Here is an 18,390-nt window from a genome sequence, read left to right as displayed (position 1 = left end):
AAGAATAAGAGTACTACTACGACAGACACTACTAAGTTTAAACCCTTCGAAAAGCGAGAGAACACTCCAATATAACCTTTTACCTTAATCTGCAATCTCCGTGCTTAAGCATTTTGTATAATTGATGAAATCAGTTTCTTTTTTCTTCTTAGTTATGAAAGACGAATTAGCTTATATATTTGTCAATAATAATTTTACCTCAAGCACATAATATTTACAAGTCAAAAGTTTACCTAGAATTCTGTAGACAGGTCAAAAGTTGTGTTGGAGAATGGAGAGACATTCTTAAAATGTGTTTTAAAACACCTTGTCATTTTTAGTATTTAATATAATATAATATAACAATTATTTAATATTTAATTGCTTACATATATTATAACATTTTGAATTAAGATAGGGCAAAATAGTATTTCAACTTTTACTTTTGTGACTTTCCACTTGTAATAATATATGAAAATGAATATGAATGATATATGATCAAGTGGCAAAAAGAGGAACACCATAAACAAGTGATCCTCGAGTGTGTACAAAGGCACAACAGCAAAACATTACAAGGGGTCCTGTGAGCAATCTTTGACCCCCAAATGGCAGATAAAAGGAAATGCAATTGCAGAACAAAGTTGAAGAAAAGGAATCAACATATACTCTCCTCTATAACTTTTATCATGGAAAACTACAGGCACCCAAAAAGTATCAACTCTACAACAGAGGGTGAGTTCAATAGGCTTACCGACTAGTAAACATTCCCGATAATATGACACAAAGGTTTCTTACTTTCAGAATTGGGCTAAATTTCATTGGTATCCTCCACCATATGGTTGTTGGCCATAGGGACCCATGCCCATTCGCGGATTGTAACCTCCCTGCATGGGAGCTCCAGGTCCAGGGGGGAATCCGGAAGGCTGTTGCATCTGAAATCCTTGACCCATGTTCATTCCCATGCCCATGTTGTTCATAGGTCTGTTCATCCCCATGCCGCCATAAGGCTGGTTCCCTCCATATGCTCCCATGCCAGGACCCCCCGCAGGGCCACCACCAGCCATACCCATACTACCCATACCTATACCCATGCCCATGCCCATACCAGAACCTACCATTGGGTTTGGTGGAGCCCGTAGTGCACCTGCACCAGCTCGGCCAACTCCGGTACCTGAACCCATTGCTTTGCCCATGTTAATAGTTGATATCACGGGGGCTGTACTGGGTTTCTCCATCCTTTTCTCCTTGCGATTAATAGCATCAAAATCAACTCCGATATCAGCTAATGGATTTGTTTTAGCTGCATAACAAAAATTGCAATGACATAAACAAGGGAACAAAGAAAGATATTCACATAGATCACAAAAGAAAACACTTACTTCCAGAAATGTTCAAATTGACCAGTCCACGGCTCAATGTATCTGCCCAAACGGTAGACTTTGTCTCGAATTTGTCTTTGGCTGGTTGGGTGTTGGCGACAAGAGCTGTTGAAGCTGGAGTAGTTTGTGTCAGCACTAGAGCATTACTTGTTTGATTTTGTGAAGATTGAAGATGCATCTGTGACGGCATGTGGGTTGCACCAGTTGGCTGTGAAAGGTAGGGTTGTCCGGCAGATGTTTGACCCATTTGGTTACCAAATGGACCTGTAGATCCTAATCCTGTGTTGTAACCACCAGCATTGGCATTGCTCTGCACAGAGCCGGCAGGAATCTGATAACCAGACTGTGGAAAGTAACCTGCTGCAGGTTGGAAACCAGATGTGGGTTGACCACCTGTGGGTCCAAAACCAGTCTGTGATGCTTGACCAGGTTGAGTTGGGTAGCCTCCATAGGATGGAGAATTGTTTGCTTGACCAGAAAAGCCCACTGAAGATGCAGTTTGACCTTGAATCGGAAAACTGGTTTGTGGAGACTGTTGGCCAGGCTGAGCTGCAAAAACTGTCAGGGCTCCAGCCTGGCCAGGAGGTGCCATGTAACCTGTCTGTTGTGTAGTTGGTCCACCATAAGACTCAAAACCTGTCTGTGTTGCAGGTTGGACACTTGGGATTGCATGATCACCAGGAGGTGAAGGACCAGATGGTGGGAGAATATCAGCCAGTATATCGATCTCCTGGTTCGAGGTGGACAGCTCCTGCTGAGCATATTGCATATTAGTTGGATCAAACTGACTATATGTTGCATTTGAGATCTCAGCACCCTGAGGGGCTGATTGAGGAAGCTCAGGGTTTTGATTTGGATTTGGATGGAAAGCTGGAGTAGTGTTCTGCAAATGAGTTTGCACATTATTCGAGGTCATAGCCCTAAAAGGACCATCACCAAAAGGATCCTCGAACATCTGCAAGAAAAATCACACATTTCATTCAGTAAGTTATATGTGGAAGGGCAGGATCGTATATGTTGCAACACAAAACAGATGGTTAAGACATCAAATGTATTGTCTTATTCACCTGGTTAGAACCAGTAGATACTGATGATGCTTCCCCAAACGTGGTCTCAGTACCAGTGGTCCCAGATGGATTAACCTCGGAAGCACTCGAAGCTGCAGGTACAAGGGCTAATGCATTGGAGAATGGATCACATAAGGAACCAAGTAAATCCATTTCGCCGCCAGAAGTAGTTGACGCGGGACCATTTGATGGAACTGGGGGCGCTGCTCATACAGGAGAAAAGTAACTTGCATTAGAATGGTAAACAAATCATCTTGTTGCAAGTACTAGTGAAATTAGCTTGAATACACAACAACAGAGCAATTTGCTTGTGCTCTATAAAGGAAATCTGAGGATCTTTCATTAAATTGCTGGTAACACCTTACAATCTTGTGCTCAGTACTGATGAAACTGGTTTATATACATACACAAAATACAGGACATTGATCCTTAAAGTCACTCAGTTCCAATGCGAACTTCAGGTTGGTATTAATTATGCATTAAGGCTCTTTGCAGAGGTTATCCTCAAATAAGATTCTTTTTCTGCTGACAGAACTCAAGTTAAAGACTGATAGGGCTTTATTAAGATGAGAAGATAAGAGGTGCATGTAAATGAAGTGGCCACACGTTAATTTTGGTTTCTAAGGAACAGAAATTGAGTGAAAAGGTGGGTCCTAAAAGATATATACTGTAATAATTCTCCTTGTGCAAAAAGAAGGACCATCTTAATCGTACAAGTTATACCTGTACCAGCACAGCCTATGTCTAAAAACATCCTGTGTATTTTAATTTTCCTTCCTATAACAAACATGCAATTTCCAACTTCAGCCAACTCTACCAAAAATGTTTTCACACATTTGAATTATCTAATACTTCAACCAAAATCATAACTTTTAGAGTCTGGTTGGTCCCAATTGTTTATTCAATCAAGCAACATTTCCTGCCGCAAGATTTGACCGGCAGATAAAGTGCAAGTTACTTTCTCAAAATACCACATTCAAGGAAATCTAGTTACTGAAGACAAAATGGAAAACCAGTATCGACTCAAACATCAAGCACAGTTACTCCTTAGTGAGGGTTGTTTTACCTGCTGTAAAAGATGCACGGGGATCAAATTCATCAAAACTCTCAGCAACCGTGTTTTCTGGTGGTGGGGCAGGGGCTGCTGCTGGAGACGGTGGTGAAGCAGTAGCTGCGGCTGGAGCTGGTGGTGGAGCAGTAGCTGGTGCAGGAGCAGGCACAGTGACTGGGCTCGGACTGGCACTTGCATGAGGAGAAGAAGATTTGGGCGCAGATGCTGAAGAAGTTTCTACATCCCTTTTGACATATGATAATAACATCAATATAAAAATTTCAAGAGAATAAATGAGGAAAAAAAGATCCTTTTTCACAACTATTACCTTTCACTGTGTGTTGGGCTGCGTGAACCACCAACGGCTTCCTCATAACTAGGAGGTGCACTAAGGTTCTGCTCAGAAAACCTCCTTTCAAGCGGCCTACTCACAACAGTTGAATCAAAAATGTAAACCTTGGCAAATAAATAAGACCATTTTCTATAAAAGAATACTTAATGACGAAATTATATTAGAATAATATTAGAGCACAATAATAATACGATCCATCCTGAGAACGAGCCTCAGCCCTAGCACCACTTCCTTTGTTTGTCATGATGATCAAATTAATGTCACAGGCAAGGATCAAAAACTTAATAAATGTGCAGAGATAATACACATCAATTGCAGAGTAATGGCAACAGAAAATACCCTGGTTTGCAGAATTCTATTCATTTCTATTAAAATCATCTAACTAGTAACAAATTACAAAAACATGCGCCTATTTAAACAAAAGGTGAGAAGACAAACCTAGAAGAATATTGACCATCGTCATCATTGGTGTGATCCCTGTACCGGTCAGAACTTCTACTTCTTGATCCATAATTATAATCATCAGTGCTCCGACTTCTTCCACGATAATCATCATCTTTGTTTCCATCTCGGCTGCGGTCATCATAATCTCTACCATAGCGATCCCCATCACGGCTGTTTGAGTCTCCATATCTGCCATTTTTGTCTTCATCTCTGTAGCCCCATTCCCTTTCCCTCCCATAACCACTTCTTTCATCATCTCTTCCTCCATAACGATCCTCATCAAATCTGTCACCATATCCTCCTGAACCTGATTGTGAACCAGGGCGATACATACCGCCAGCTGACGTGTTGCGGAATCTATCAAGATGATAAAATTTGTCAGAACACATTACCTTTGTAGACAGTACCACTAAAATAAGAAATTAAATGGCTACGGTTGTCATCAGAATATAGTCATACGTATAGCTTAGAACAGTCATAGGTATAGCTAATTTTTTGTGATACTATTGTATCAATAAGAAATTAATTCCTTAAACTATAAAAGATGAGCACTTTGAAATGAATGTAGACTTCATACTATTTGTGATGTCCCTAAATATAGATAGCTAGAACTTGAGCTTTTTAACAAGTTGATTTTAATACTCTCCCTCTCTCTCCCTTTCGAGAAGTACCAGAAATTCTTTTCATCCCTTAGTAACAGACAAAGCTTGTTGAAATGCACTTCTAAAATGTTGATCTAATGATATCTGATAGGCAAATTCAAGTACAAGGCAAGACTCCTTAAAATATCTGAAATATCATTCAACTCACTTTCCAAAAGGGACCTGTTAACTCTCAATGGGTACATCAGAAAACAGAGGTACTTATATAAACAGGACATCATACAAAGACAAATATTGGATACAGAGCTGGGTGCACAAGTAGCATGTGAAAAAATCTTATTTTTCAGATAATGGTACGCTTGAACTAGGCATTCCAAATATTCACATGCTTGAGCATACATAGCGTGTAGACATTAGACAGATGTTTCCCCTCAAATATAGAAATCTTGAGAAAATCTTATTTTTTTAGTAATATATGTTGGTTTGGATTAAAACACTATCAAAAATGTAGACATACTCATACACTGTTTTATGTCAAGACAATCTCACTTGAACCAAGGAACTCATTGGTACCGGGGCCAGTAAATTGAAGTACAGAAACAATATTTAACCAATAAAATTAACTAGGGAGAGAATATAGAGTATCATGCTGGCAAATAAAGTAAGATGTAGTCTTAAAAAGGAATGCTTATAAAGGGCATGAAGTACAACTCCTTTATATTTTTAAAAAAATTTTTTGTGGGGGGAAGGGGTGTGGTTTGTCGAAGGCGAAAAACGCAAGAAGACACCTTTGCTTGTCGGGGCTTAGTGCAAGAAAATGCAACGAAAGCATACCCTAGCGTAAAAAAGAAGAAAATAATTTTATACAAGAGACAAACTCAAAAACAAACAACAATGATATTGTATGCAAATTAACATATTATTTTGACGGCGATTTTAACTACTGATGCCCTTTAAGCGAAGATCAAGAGCCCCACTTGAAGGTTTTGTTGAGCCGAGCTCCTAGCCTGAGCTAATCTAGGTGGAGGGTTAAAGAGCATATGAAGCAGCTGTTTGACAACACCGCATGGAAGAGGGGAGGGGAGGGGAGGGGAAGGGAGAAATGTGAAGTCTAGAATTCCTAGTTGTGGCAGAAATACATGCATGACTGGATACAAAAGAGACGGATATGACTGAAGCAGAATTTTAGTAGAAAACCAAGTGAATAAGTTACACTTACTTGTCCCTATTAGAAGCTGCCTTTTGGCGAACTTCCTGAATTCTTTCCTTATCATTAACAAGAACCACAAGGCTCTGAGATTTCTTTCTGACATTGCTTCCCTGGTCTCTCCCACTGGAGTCGATATATTGAAAATCAGACAGTGTCTGGGCAAAGAGAAGATGAAGACAGTACTTTATTGTTTTCCCCAGATTCTACAATTTGGCAAAATATCTCATAAGACTAAAAATTTAACAAGAATGAAGAAACTTACAGATATTTGGTAAGCATGTTCCCGTATATCATCTACGACACGTTCAGACCCATGGGCTACCAAATATTCCAAAACAGTTAAACCCTGAAATTCATAGTCAAACATTAGATACATGATTTATGAAGCACTTTTGCATCTAGTGTTTATTAAAATGCATGAAAGCAAGCAAGCATGTTGTATGTATCTTTGTCTAACAAAGAGGGCAGAGTAATCTTGAACAGAGAAAGATTCAAGAAACATGATCAGACGTAATAAGTCCAAATTTAGCTAGAAAGAGTAAGCAAATTCAAGCAGCACAAACCTTGTAAACATGACGCCAATTTTTTCCAGTATCATTGATACGCTTCCAGACCACAGACATAATCATTTGGTACTCATGACTGCAAATTTCAAAAATTGAATCTCACATATAGATAATAAATAAATAAAATAATTTTTCATATATATCGACTAAGATGACTTAAGCTTACTAGTTCCTTGAAGCCTGAGCAATATCTGCAAGAAGTGATCCATGGGGACCCCAGGGCTCATTGCTAGTTGCATCTAGAACCTTGAAAGAAACCAAATAGAAAGATAATCAAATCATTGAGAACAGTATCTTGACCTTCTACACATTAGGAAACTTCCCTTCTACCATCTAACATATTGAACACCAAAAATATTGAAGACGAGGTCCGCCAAAGAAAGGAGAAATGAGATTTTCATGCGTCCACTTTGAACACTTATTCAGCAGCAAACAAATGTGCATACAAATAGGCTTTTGGGCCTTAGTGCGGCACTGAAATAACCTTACGTTCCATAAGGTAAGAAACCCAAGTAAAGAAAAATAACTTAAACACAACCACAAACCAGAAAGGCTACCAATGCTGGAACTAAGGAAGAGTCAATTATTGCAGAAGACTCAAGTTATGTAAAGATCTTTTCCTTCTCCTTAGTCCTATCATTATACCAATATGTGTTCCATAAACTCAAAACAGATTTGATACTGCCATATCTTTACTACTGTTGGCAAGAAGAGAGCAATCAGCCAAGCACTCATGGTTTTAATACTGTTAAAGCTATTCACATTATTTAAGTGGCATAAAAGAGAATCGTCTCACAGTTTCAAAAAAAAAAACCAAATTTTCAGAAAAAAGAGAATCATCTCACAAGAAAGGCTAGCCATGGTGACTAGGTATGTTTGGTGCATAACTAGAACAAGCACTTCAAAACAATATGCTCTACTTGAATGAAGGCATGAAACTCAGCTCCAGGCAACATGCCTCCTCAGCTATGTTGCCCAAACTCTTCAAAAATGCCAATGGGTGCATGTCAAATCCTCCAAAAATAGTGTACTTCTGGAGGATTCGACACGGGGTGAGGCAGCATTTTTGGAGAGTACGAGCAACATAGCTCTTCAGCAAACACAAGTATGTGCGTCACTTTCAAAGCCATAACCTCTATTCCATGAATAAATAAAGCATTACTCAAAGTCTATCTGTGAGAGAGGTCAATAGGACTATCTAATATCTATATTAGTTCTTCACCTTGGAACATCTCTTTGATAAAAAGGTTTTGACCATCTCTTTTTTGTAGTTACTCCCCATGATTTCTTCTTTTATATTTCCAGAGGCTTATGATTTTGCTTTGCATACATCTTTACTAAAACATTTCTCAAAGGATCAGAATCAAAATGCACTTCTTCGGCGTGTAGGTTGGTGCACTCATTGCCTACAAAGTAGTTAGTTGCAACCTCAAGCCTCACACTAAAGATTTGAAGTATTCCTAATTTTGAATCAGTGTACATACTACATTATAGTACATGTACTTATCTAAGTGTTTCAAAAGTGGGATAATGTTGACGTAGGTCTATCCCTGTCCTAGATTGACCTCAGTTAAATAAAGTCTCTAACTTTTGCTTAAAACAATATATTTTGGCACTGCCGGAATATGAAATACATTGCACTGACAAAAAGTACACAAAAGAATAAAGAGATGGACAAATAGAACTTACTTTTTGTTCTATTGAAGGGACTTTAAGAACCTTTTTATTCACTCCTCTCTTGCTGCAAGGAAAAAGTGAAAGCAACAAATGGCATATAAACAAAAGATTCAAAGTGAAAAAATCAACTACTTGCTTGGACTCTTCAAAAATACCCTTGGATTCGTGTTTGAGGATCCAACATGGGAGTTGTGGTATTTTTAAAAAGTTGGAGCAACATAGCAAATCAAAGACTAAACATCTACAAAATCAATCACGTGCTATTTTCTCCATACGTTACGAAAATTCGTAGATAGAGATATGAAAAACGCCAAGTGACTAGTCTGGCAGAGATATTTCTACACCAGTTACTTTGAAAAAGTGTAAGATTGGAATTGGCAAAAAACTTACAGGTCCCGCACGGTTTGATCAAATGCTTTCTTCATTTGGATATTGTATTCTTAGCCCCCAATTACTCAAGTGACGTCTGTAGGAACAAAACAAAACCGATTATATCCACGTGCCACTTTATCCTATTACTATCACCGAACACATTCAATTATTTCATTTTCCAGCATAACGCCAAGAACCAAATGAATCCTTCTATATTGGCATACTAAATCAATCAACCAACTACACCTCAATCTCAAATAACTCAAGGATCAACTATACAAAATGTTCTTTCTAGTCTACATTTATTTCCATGAATCAACAATCCCAACAATTTCAAAAATCCCATTTCGCGTAAAATCATAACCAAACCACTCAACAAGCATAAACCCAGAATTCCATTGACCTAAATATTCAGAATGAACAATCGCAACAATTCCAAAAAAAAAATCCCATTTTGCGGAAAATCATACACAAAGCACTCAACAACCATAAACCCAGAATTTCAAAACAAAAAATAAACATAATTCAGGTAACAACATAATTTCACACTTTTCATTTCATAAACAATTCAAATCAGCGGGAACAAACACAATCTAAATAACACAAAAACTCACAAATGTAAGCTAAACCCATTTCAATAAATCAACTAAACAGCTCAAATTACAGATCTAAATCCAAATCACATCAAAAACATAGTAATAGATTACGAAAATTGACAAAATTGATCGAAAAATACCAAATGAAAAGATCTAATTGAATGAATATGAGATCGAACCTGATCAGATCTGAGATGTGAAGATGTAGAGAGAGAAAGGGAGAGATATAGAGAGGGAAAAATTTGAGAAACAGAGAGAGAGGAGCTGTCGATTGTTGAAGACAGAGAGAAAATGGAGAAAAGGAGGGTGTAAAGGAAAGAGCAAAGACAGCGCACCTTACACGCAGGAATATCACGACTATATATTCTCTCCGTCTCAATTTATCTCGCCAACATATCGAGCACCTATCGAGTTTCAAAATTTATTTTCTATCCTAAATTTTCTAAAAACGTTCTTTTTTATGTCTTCGAATTATCAAAATACTTAATTTTACCTAATGTAAACTTTATTTCAATATAAATTTCATAATTANCTATCGAGTTTCAAAATTTATTTTCTATCCTAAATTTTCTAAAAACGTTCTTTTTTATGTCTTCTAATTATCAAAATACTTAATTTTACCTAATGTAAACTTCATTTCAATATAAATTTCATAATTGAATTTACGATTAAAAAATTTAGTTATTTCACTTTGAAATTTGAATCATATCGAGTAAATTAGGACAGAATATATTGAATATGGACCAAAAAAGAAACATATATTTTACTGTATTCGATATCCATATTAAAATCTGATTAAATATAAATTTGTGTCTTGATTTGATTTCCTAACCGCTACTTATTTTTATCTCTTTTTTTCCCTTTTTTGAAGGTTTTCTTCCTCATTGTATATGTGAAATGAAATGATTCGCACTTATCAAAGAATATAAAGTATTAGTAAAAAGAGTGAATGATTGACGTTGAAGGGTATGGGGAAAATTAGAAATACGTCAAAAAAAAATGATAGAGAGATGATGAGGCGGTGAATAACAAGCTCTCAGCTTATAGAAGACGTAAAGATCGAAAATTCTAGTAAATGACTAGTACTTATATCTCTTGTAGCTCCATTTTTTTCACTATTGTGNCACTTTGAAATTTGAATCATATCGAGTAAATTAGGACAGAATATATTGAATATGGACCAAAAAAAAAACATATATTTTACTGTATTCGATATTCATATTAAAATCTGATTAAATATAAATTTGTGTCTTGATTTGATTTCCTAACCGCTACTTATTTTTTCTCTCTATTTTTCTTTTTTTTGAAGGTTTTCTTCCTCATTGTATATGTGAAATGATTCGAACTTATCAAAGAATTTAAAGTATTAGTAAGAAGAGTGAATGATTGACGTTGAAGGATATGAGGAAAATTAGAAATACGTCAAAAAAATGATAGAAAGATGATGAGGCGGTGAATGACAAGCTCTCAGCTTATTGAAAACGTAAAGATCGAAAATTCTAGTAAATGGCTAGTACTTATATCTCTTGTAGCTCCATTTTTTTCACTATTGTGTTACTATTACTATTCATATTTTTATAAATATTGTATTTTTACTTTCTATTTTTGAAGTGAAAGATTTATCGAAACTAAAGTTTTTAATTATCAAGGCAAAAATAAAATCTAGTAGACTTTATTGTTGTTACATTTGTGTTTTTGTGAATAAGGTCAACCACCAGCAATTCAATTAAAGTTTATATTTATTGGTTTCATTAAAGCCAAAAGGGGTGAGACAAGACTATTCTTTTTTGGCTAAGTTCAATTTTTTGAATTATAGTATATCATAAATTTTACTATAAGATACACTAAATTTATTATATTTATCATAAAATTATGAAGATAATAGTTTAAACAGAGCATTGAAAGGGATATTAGTTTGAAGTAAAATATGCTTTTAAAAAAATAAATAATTTTTATACTTGCATTATATGTTCCAAACAAAACGATGGAAATTCTTTATTAATTGTGCTTTTATATAGTTATTTACAAATATTAATTCACGATTACTAATAATAAATAGTATTTACATTTACTATGGTTTAAATCTATCCTTCTTTAACTACTCCTAACGTAAATTAAGTCGATATAACATTAATTGGTTTTAATAAATGGATTATTTAATTTGAAATATTTCAATCTAAGAAGAAGTTATATACTTTTATATTAAAACCTTTATGAATTTATTATAGTCAAATAATTTAATGAGGTGAGGATGTTAATTAATTATCAAGAATCATTCAATATGTGAAATAAGATGTACGTCACAAAATTAAGTTTAAAACAAAAAATTTATATATTTGATTGATAATATAAATTATTAAACATCTTACTTCAACTTATTCCGTCTGACTTTATATTAATTTTATCTCAACTTTTCAGGTAAACTAAATTAATTCAAAAACTATAACTTTAAAACTATTTAGTTCAAAAACTATATAATATTTAAAATTTATATGGAAATACATATTATTTATTTAATTGACCTAGAATAAATAGTAAATAAATATAGGATATTAAAAAGCAAATGGAATATATAATTAACTTAATTATATGGTGGTGGTTTATATTTATAAAAAAGAAACTTAATATGAAAGGAAAAGTGATGTAAATGATGTCTATGTTATTCCTTTTTAAAAGCTCTATGTCTCTTATTTTTTAAAATAATAACATCTACTTTAAGAAATTAATTAAATTTGATCGCTTTTATTTTCGATGATTGATTTATTTAAAAATATTTTAAAATAAATTTAATTTTAAAAAATCCCACACTTTATAATAGTCATTCTATATTATTGACATGATCTTCGAATCTAATTGGTACATGAATATAAAATGCAATTTGACATAATATGAATATAATAATTTTTTTAAAACATGTGTTTTTCATATATATATATATATATATATATATATAGTCTTTATGAGCAAAACAAAAAAAAAATCTTAAGGATTGATGTGACTTGTGTTTGGTACATATAAAATTATTATTTAATAATAAAATAAAATATTTTCTTCTTTCTTCATGTTTAATCGAAAAATAAATTGGTTAAAAAAATGAAAACAATAATTTTATTAATTAAAGTAGAAAACTAATTAATTACTTCCACCTACCCAGCCTCCCCCCCCCCAGAGTGAGTTGTCGGTGATTTTATTTATTTTCTTTTTTTGTGATTTAGCTTTATGTTTTGGATTTTATTGTTTGAATATTTTTTAATTTTTAAATATTTATCACGATAATAACGATATATTTAGTATAATTCTATAAATAAAATACGATTTATAAAGGGAAATTATCAACGAAAGAAGAATAGTGTTACATCTAAGAAGATAAATGGAATATTAAATTTCACAACAATAATAACATAATTAGTAAAATTCACACACTAATTTTTTTTTTTTTATTAATGTTTTCTAAGTTTAAAGATTTTTTTAACTCAATTGGGGTAATTGTAAAAATGCAAAATTCACATTATTTCATCCTCCCACAATATTGGAAAAAATTAAATAAATTGAACTATAGAACAAATTAAAGTTTGAATCTTTACTCATTCGAGAATCTTGATTTATATCAATTTGGTACGAGAAAAGTAATTTTATCGTAAACTTTATATACTTAATAAGAATTTAAATTATATATGCTGACGATATATCATTTTTCTTAATACTATTTATATAGCTTAATTAGTTATAATAAGTTCTTACTCTATTTATCATGTTACCTAGCTTGATGGAAGTTACACGTCAAATTTGTCTTATGTTGACACCACTCTTTATGTATATTTTAAATTTAAAATTGGTAAGGATGTTAGACTTCGAATGCTATTAAAACTGAGAAATTAGAAAGATAGGACAAAATATGGACAGAGAAATTAGAAAGATTGAACGAAATAGCCTATCTTGAATACAAAATAAACTCTATCTAGCTTATCTATGATAAAATTAAGAGATTTTCTAGATAGAATATGAACTTTAATTTACACTTTTTTGATATAAGTTGAGATTAAGTTTTAGCCAAACATCACCAAATGATCAATGGCAAAAACTCTCCATAGTAAAGCATTAAAAGGAAAAACTCCTTTGCTATATTAAAGAAAATGTCTTCATGTTCTCCTCTTTGAACTTGCAAGCTCTTGTGATGATGATGATGACGACTTTTAATCAAATTGAGATAAGTTCCTAAGTCATGTACACATGAAGGGTTTTGCATGTTAAAGAAATCTAACAAGATTTCAACTCCAATATGAGTATAACATGAATAACTCCAGGGTACCTCGTATCTCCCACCAAAAACCCTAAAGTTCTCGTTTAGAAGAACACCAGGAAGCTTTGTGATAGGGTCATTCACGTTCACGATTCTCAATACTTTTACACCTAGCTCTTCACATCTTTCTTTAAAACCTGAGTTACCAACTCTGGGACCTCCAAAAGAAAATACTGTAACTGATATGTTGCTACTTTCTGACTCTGATACTGGCTCTGATACCAACTCTGATACTGATGATTTATATAGTTGATCACGTCTTTTTGTGGTTGCATGTTTGTTCAACCCTAATTCTGCGATGTCATATGCTAGTAAAAGGGCCAATGCACTCCCCATGCTATGTCCACCAATAGTTATACTTATTTCTTCGTTTTTATACATATTTATAACTCTTCCTATCTCAGAAAGTAATTGTTCACGACAACTTGTTAGACCAAACCTTTCACCCTCATTCGAGGTATACAAACTCAAAAATCCAGCTTCAACCTTAACCTCAGGCCTGAGGTTACTAGGATCAAGACGGGCAGGAGATAACGTGCTCATCAAGTTAGCTATCCATTCAGGATTAGTAACCGTTCCTCGAAATGTGATGAGCACATCTCTCCTGCCCAATCTCTTAGTTTCTTCATCATTTGAAATTGCAACATAACCTATCCATCTACCACTAGATGGTGATGAATTTTGACCAATGGATAAAACATTTATGTTTGTAGTTGCATAAATGTACTTTGTTATTTCATAGCCTGATTTTCCTAACCCTACTTTACTTAACATACTATTTTTTCCATACTTACAATTTAAGTATCTTTTTGAATTTGGATCAAGATCAAAAGCATTGTAACATGCAACAACAAACTCACCATACCTAATAATCTCCTCTTGTAGAAGTGAATCCAATGGATTCACTAAATTTTCCCAATTTCTTGATCCTTGAATTTCTCTCCACATGGTAGCTAATTTATTATTATTAATATTACTACTACTATTACTATGACTAAATGTGGTAGTGGTAGGCATAGTACAAGCCAATAGTGTCAATCTTGATGTTGATAATTTCACCTCATTTCCTTTGACCAAACATGACTTAGGTAGAAACTCACTTGAAAATGTAAATATTTTCATATTTGGTAACATAACTATTGTGAACACTATGAAAAATAGTTTGAGAATTTCGAATATCAGATGATTAAAGATATTTGAAGAAACGAAGCGAAAGAATAAGAGAGAGAGAGTTGAGAGAGGTGTATATGAATTTTCTTGATTCATATATGTGTATATATATTTGAAGTGTGATGCCACGGCCGGTGTGGATAAGGGGGTGGTGGGGGGAATAAAGGCTTGTTTGGCTTGGAATTTTGACTGGAAAAATTGAGAATTCTATAATATATGATAAATTAAATTAAAGTGGTCGGTTTAGCTTCAAGTATAGTTACTAGTTTATTTGTTTTATTTCAAATGAATTTATTTTTTAAAAGTGTACTATTTACGAAGCTAAAAATAATTAAGATGTATTGGAAAAATAAGTTGAAAATTTTATTAATTACTTTTATTAGGATTAGATTTAAGACCTTTACATCCAAATGTCTCTTTGCATGTAAAAATTTAGACAAATGGCAAAACCACTTGTCATGATATCATTTTTTTCAACCAATATAAATCTTCACATTTTTTCTTTTAGGAAATTGTGAATAGACCAACTTTCTGCATGGTCTCATCTTTTGATGATTTTTTTTTCTTATGGTTAAGTTATTATTTTGGTTTTATTATTATAATTTCCGCTAATAACTTGTTGATGTTAATTAATTTGTTAGATTCTTATGTCTTCTATTCAAAATACAAAATATTTTATATCGTTGAGATAGTTTTTTTAGGATAATATCCAATACAATTCAAATATTAATTTTCTATGTTAAGTATTAATATTTATCTTCCCAACAAAACATATGTAGTAATATTATATATATATATATATGATTTGAATTATCGATGACCTTCTAAAGTTAAATCAGTTTTCACTTAGATATTTCAACTGAATTTTTTTTTCAAGCACCTCATGTAATGTCCCATTGTGTATGACATATTTTACTGATATGACACAGTGATAGTACATAATGTACTCAATATTAGTGCGGAAAAGATTCATTTAATCATTTTTATTTTATTTATTTTTTATTTATTTTTTTGCATTTTTAAGTCACGATCTCACCGAACTTGAACTCCTTTCATGAAAAAATAAATTTGATGATGCTAGAGAGAAAAAAATATTCTGCATTGTCATTTAGTCATTGGCTATTTCTATTAAAATATTATTTTTAGAATTATTTTTAATTTACATACAACGTGTTTTTATTTAATTTATCACTTTAATATCATCGACAAATATATTACATATACCTTATATATTTGATTGATTGTTAAAAATATATTAAAATAATACAATACAGTATGACACAAAATACTCAAATAGATCAAATTTAATTAAAATATCTGAGTGAAAATTAATACTAATTTTACGAAATAAATTAGACCTTATATATTTATGCAACATATATACACACAAAAAAACCTTCTAGTTAGTAGGTAAGTTATCGCAGAGTCCTCTTGTTGGCAATTGGATATTAGAAATACAACTTGTTACCAATAAATGATGATCAGAGTCATATAATAAAAGTAGGTCATATTATTAATATATATACAATTGATCATATTGGAATTTATTATTTTTTTAATGTGTTTACGTCTTTATATTTTAAATTTGTGTTGCGAAAATTTTAGATTCATCATCATATGGAACTTTAACGCTCTTACAAAATAGAATTCAATTTTTAAGTCTTAATAGAATCGAGACATATGAGTCATTTAATTAAGGGGGTACGATCGAATTCTCTTTCATCCTAAAATAGAAGTGTAGAATAGGGTAAATAAGCTTCTAAGTTATATTTACGTAAGAAAAACAGTTATATGTGATAATGATTGTCGATGCAAAAATATTTTAAATCATATTTTTGATAGGATAATTTTTTACGGGAAAAAGGATAAATATATTTATGAACTATCGTAAATGGTATTTAGATACCTTTCGTGATACTTTTGGGACGTTGATATCTGTGCCATTAAAAAATTAGAGTACATATCCCCTTCACTCTAACGGAAGACTAAATAGGAACAAATGACACAATCTTATACGTTAATTTAGTATTTAGTAAATATCGGGATGGTGGATATGATTATGACATGTGTATGTCCGTTAGTATAAAGTGTATATATATACACTAATTTTTGGACGACAGGAACAACAATATCTCAAATTATAACGAATAATATATACATACTATTTACGATAGTTCGAAATATATCAATCTTTTTCCCATTTTTTATTACCAATTTCCATGTTGAATTTAGACCTTTCTAATTTCTTTCTCTTTTTTTTCTTTGTCAACATTTTCTATGGAACAAATATGAATACTTTTCTAGTTTGGTTCTTTTCATTATCTTTTTTTTTTGTATCTTTTTTTTTATTCCTTTATGATATTTATCAAAGAAAGTTATAAAAGAAGTTTTATATTTCTCCTATTCTATTGGAAAACCGTTTTTGAAAGTTTTTTTAAGAAAATCAATTCGACAAAAAGTGGTGTCTTTTGCTAATTGATTCCACAATTGATTATATGAGATAGTTCATGTTAAATTTGCATTTACTGTGTCTCATGTGACTCATTCTAACGAAAAACTAATTAGGAACACATGTCGTACGAAATTCTATTCGTCGATTCGATATTTATAAATATCGAATCTGTTAAGGACACATGTCGTACGAAATTTTATTCGCCGATTCTGTTAGTAAGATTATGATACATGTATGTCCATTAGTATAAAGAGTATATAAGCTCAAGTTTTTAGATCAGGAACACCAATGTTCAAAAATATAACGGAAGATGTCGTATGAAATTCTATTCATCGATTCGATATTTATAAATATCGAATCTGTTAAAGACACATGTCGTACGAAATTTTATTCGCCGATTATGTTAGTAAAATTATGATACATGTATGTCCATTAGTATAAAGAGTATATATGCTCAAGTTTTTAGATCAGAAACATCAATGTTCAAAAATATAACGAAAAATATCTACATGCTATTTACGATAATTCAAAGATATACTTGCCCTTTTTCTATTCTAAACATATAAAAAGTTTCTAAAGAAATCTATATGACACATTGACACCTTAGGTAAATTATTATAATTATATTCTCATGCACATGAAAAAAGGTGACATAATTTTCCACTTCTATTCCTTCTTGAATATTGCTTATGTTTGCAAATTCACGTGATTTCTTTTTAATGTACAAAATTTATTTCTTTCTGAGATGAACTAAGGTCTTGTTTAGTTTTATTAATTATTATAAGCATAGAAGAAATTAACCATTGAATCACTTATCATATTATCAATTAAATTAGTTTAGTCATGACTTATCTCGAGATAACTTATTTTCCAATCAAACAAGTCAATACCATACTAATCCATTGATTATATTGTTTTTTGAATCATAAATAGGAAAAAGGACCAAATTTATCACATAATTTTCATAAGCTTTTGCTAAGTTTTTTACAATTAAGAGCACTTGTCTCTAGTTCTTAATGGAGGGCAAACTATCATATATTTTTGAATAATTCAAGGATAAAATTTAATCGTTTTTCTTATTTAGTTAAAATAATATTTTGAGATCTGTTTTGTTAGTTGTGGGACCTTTTTCCTAGTAGCAAAAACCATAATAACAAAGATATTATTTAGTAA

At 32.4% G+C, this 18,390-nt stretch overlaps 2 protein-coding genes across 3 annotated transcripts; both read right to left on the bottom strand.

Annotated features, from left to right (window-relative positions):
• Positions 1–444: 444 nt before the first annotated feature.
• LOC107007157 (clathrin interactor EPSIN 2-like) lies at positions 445–9,639 on the bottom strand. Of its 2 annotated transcripts, XM_015205648.2 has the most exons (13): positions 9,475–9,639; positions 8,718–8,793; positions 8,340–8,391; positions 6,817–6,896; positions 6,648–6,726; positions 6,347–6,430; positions 6,094–6,239; positions 4,267–4,629; positions 3,805–3,900; positions 3,492–3,721; positions 2,426–2,628; positions 1,359–2,313; positions 445–1,279 (listed from the first exon to the last, which is right to left on the bottom strand). In XM_015205648.2, exons 2-13 carry the CDS (start codon positions 8,750–8,752, stop codon positions 795–797), a joined length of 2,808 nt encoding a protein of 935 aa, XP_015061134.1. In that variant the 5' UTR covers positions 8,753–8,793; positions 9,475–9,639; the 3' UTR covers positions 445–794. The 2 variants fall into 2 exon arrangements, with proteins under 2 accessions (XP_015061134.1, XP_015061135.1); XM_015205649.2 differs by lacking the exons at positions 8,340–8,391; positions 9,475–9,639.
• A 3,713-nt stretch (positions 9,640–13,352) lies between these two features.
• On the bottom strand, positions 13,353–14,729 carry LOC107007008 (galactolipase DONGLE, chloroplastic-like). The gene has a single exon (XM_015205487.1). The coding sequence runs from the start codon at positions 14,727–14,729 to the stop codon at positions 13,353–13,355; it is 1,377 nt and encodes a 458-aa protein (XP_015060973.1).
• Positions 14,730–18,390: the final 3,661 nt, after the last annotated feature.

The sequence above is a fragment of the Solanum pennellii genome, chromosome 12, assembly GCF_001406875.1.
Source record: "Solanum pennellii chromosome 12, SPENNV200".
Taxonomy (NCBI): domain Eukaryota; kingdom Viridiplantae; phylum Streptophyta; class Magnoliopsida; order Solanales; family Solanaceae; genus Solanum; species Solanum pennellii.
Note: the sequence above shows the minus strand (reverse complement) of the source record. Positions and strands in the feature narration are given on the sequence as shown.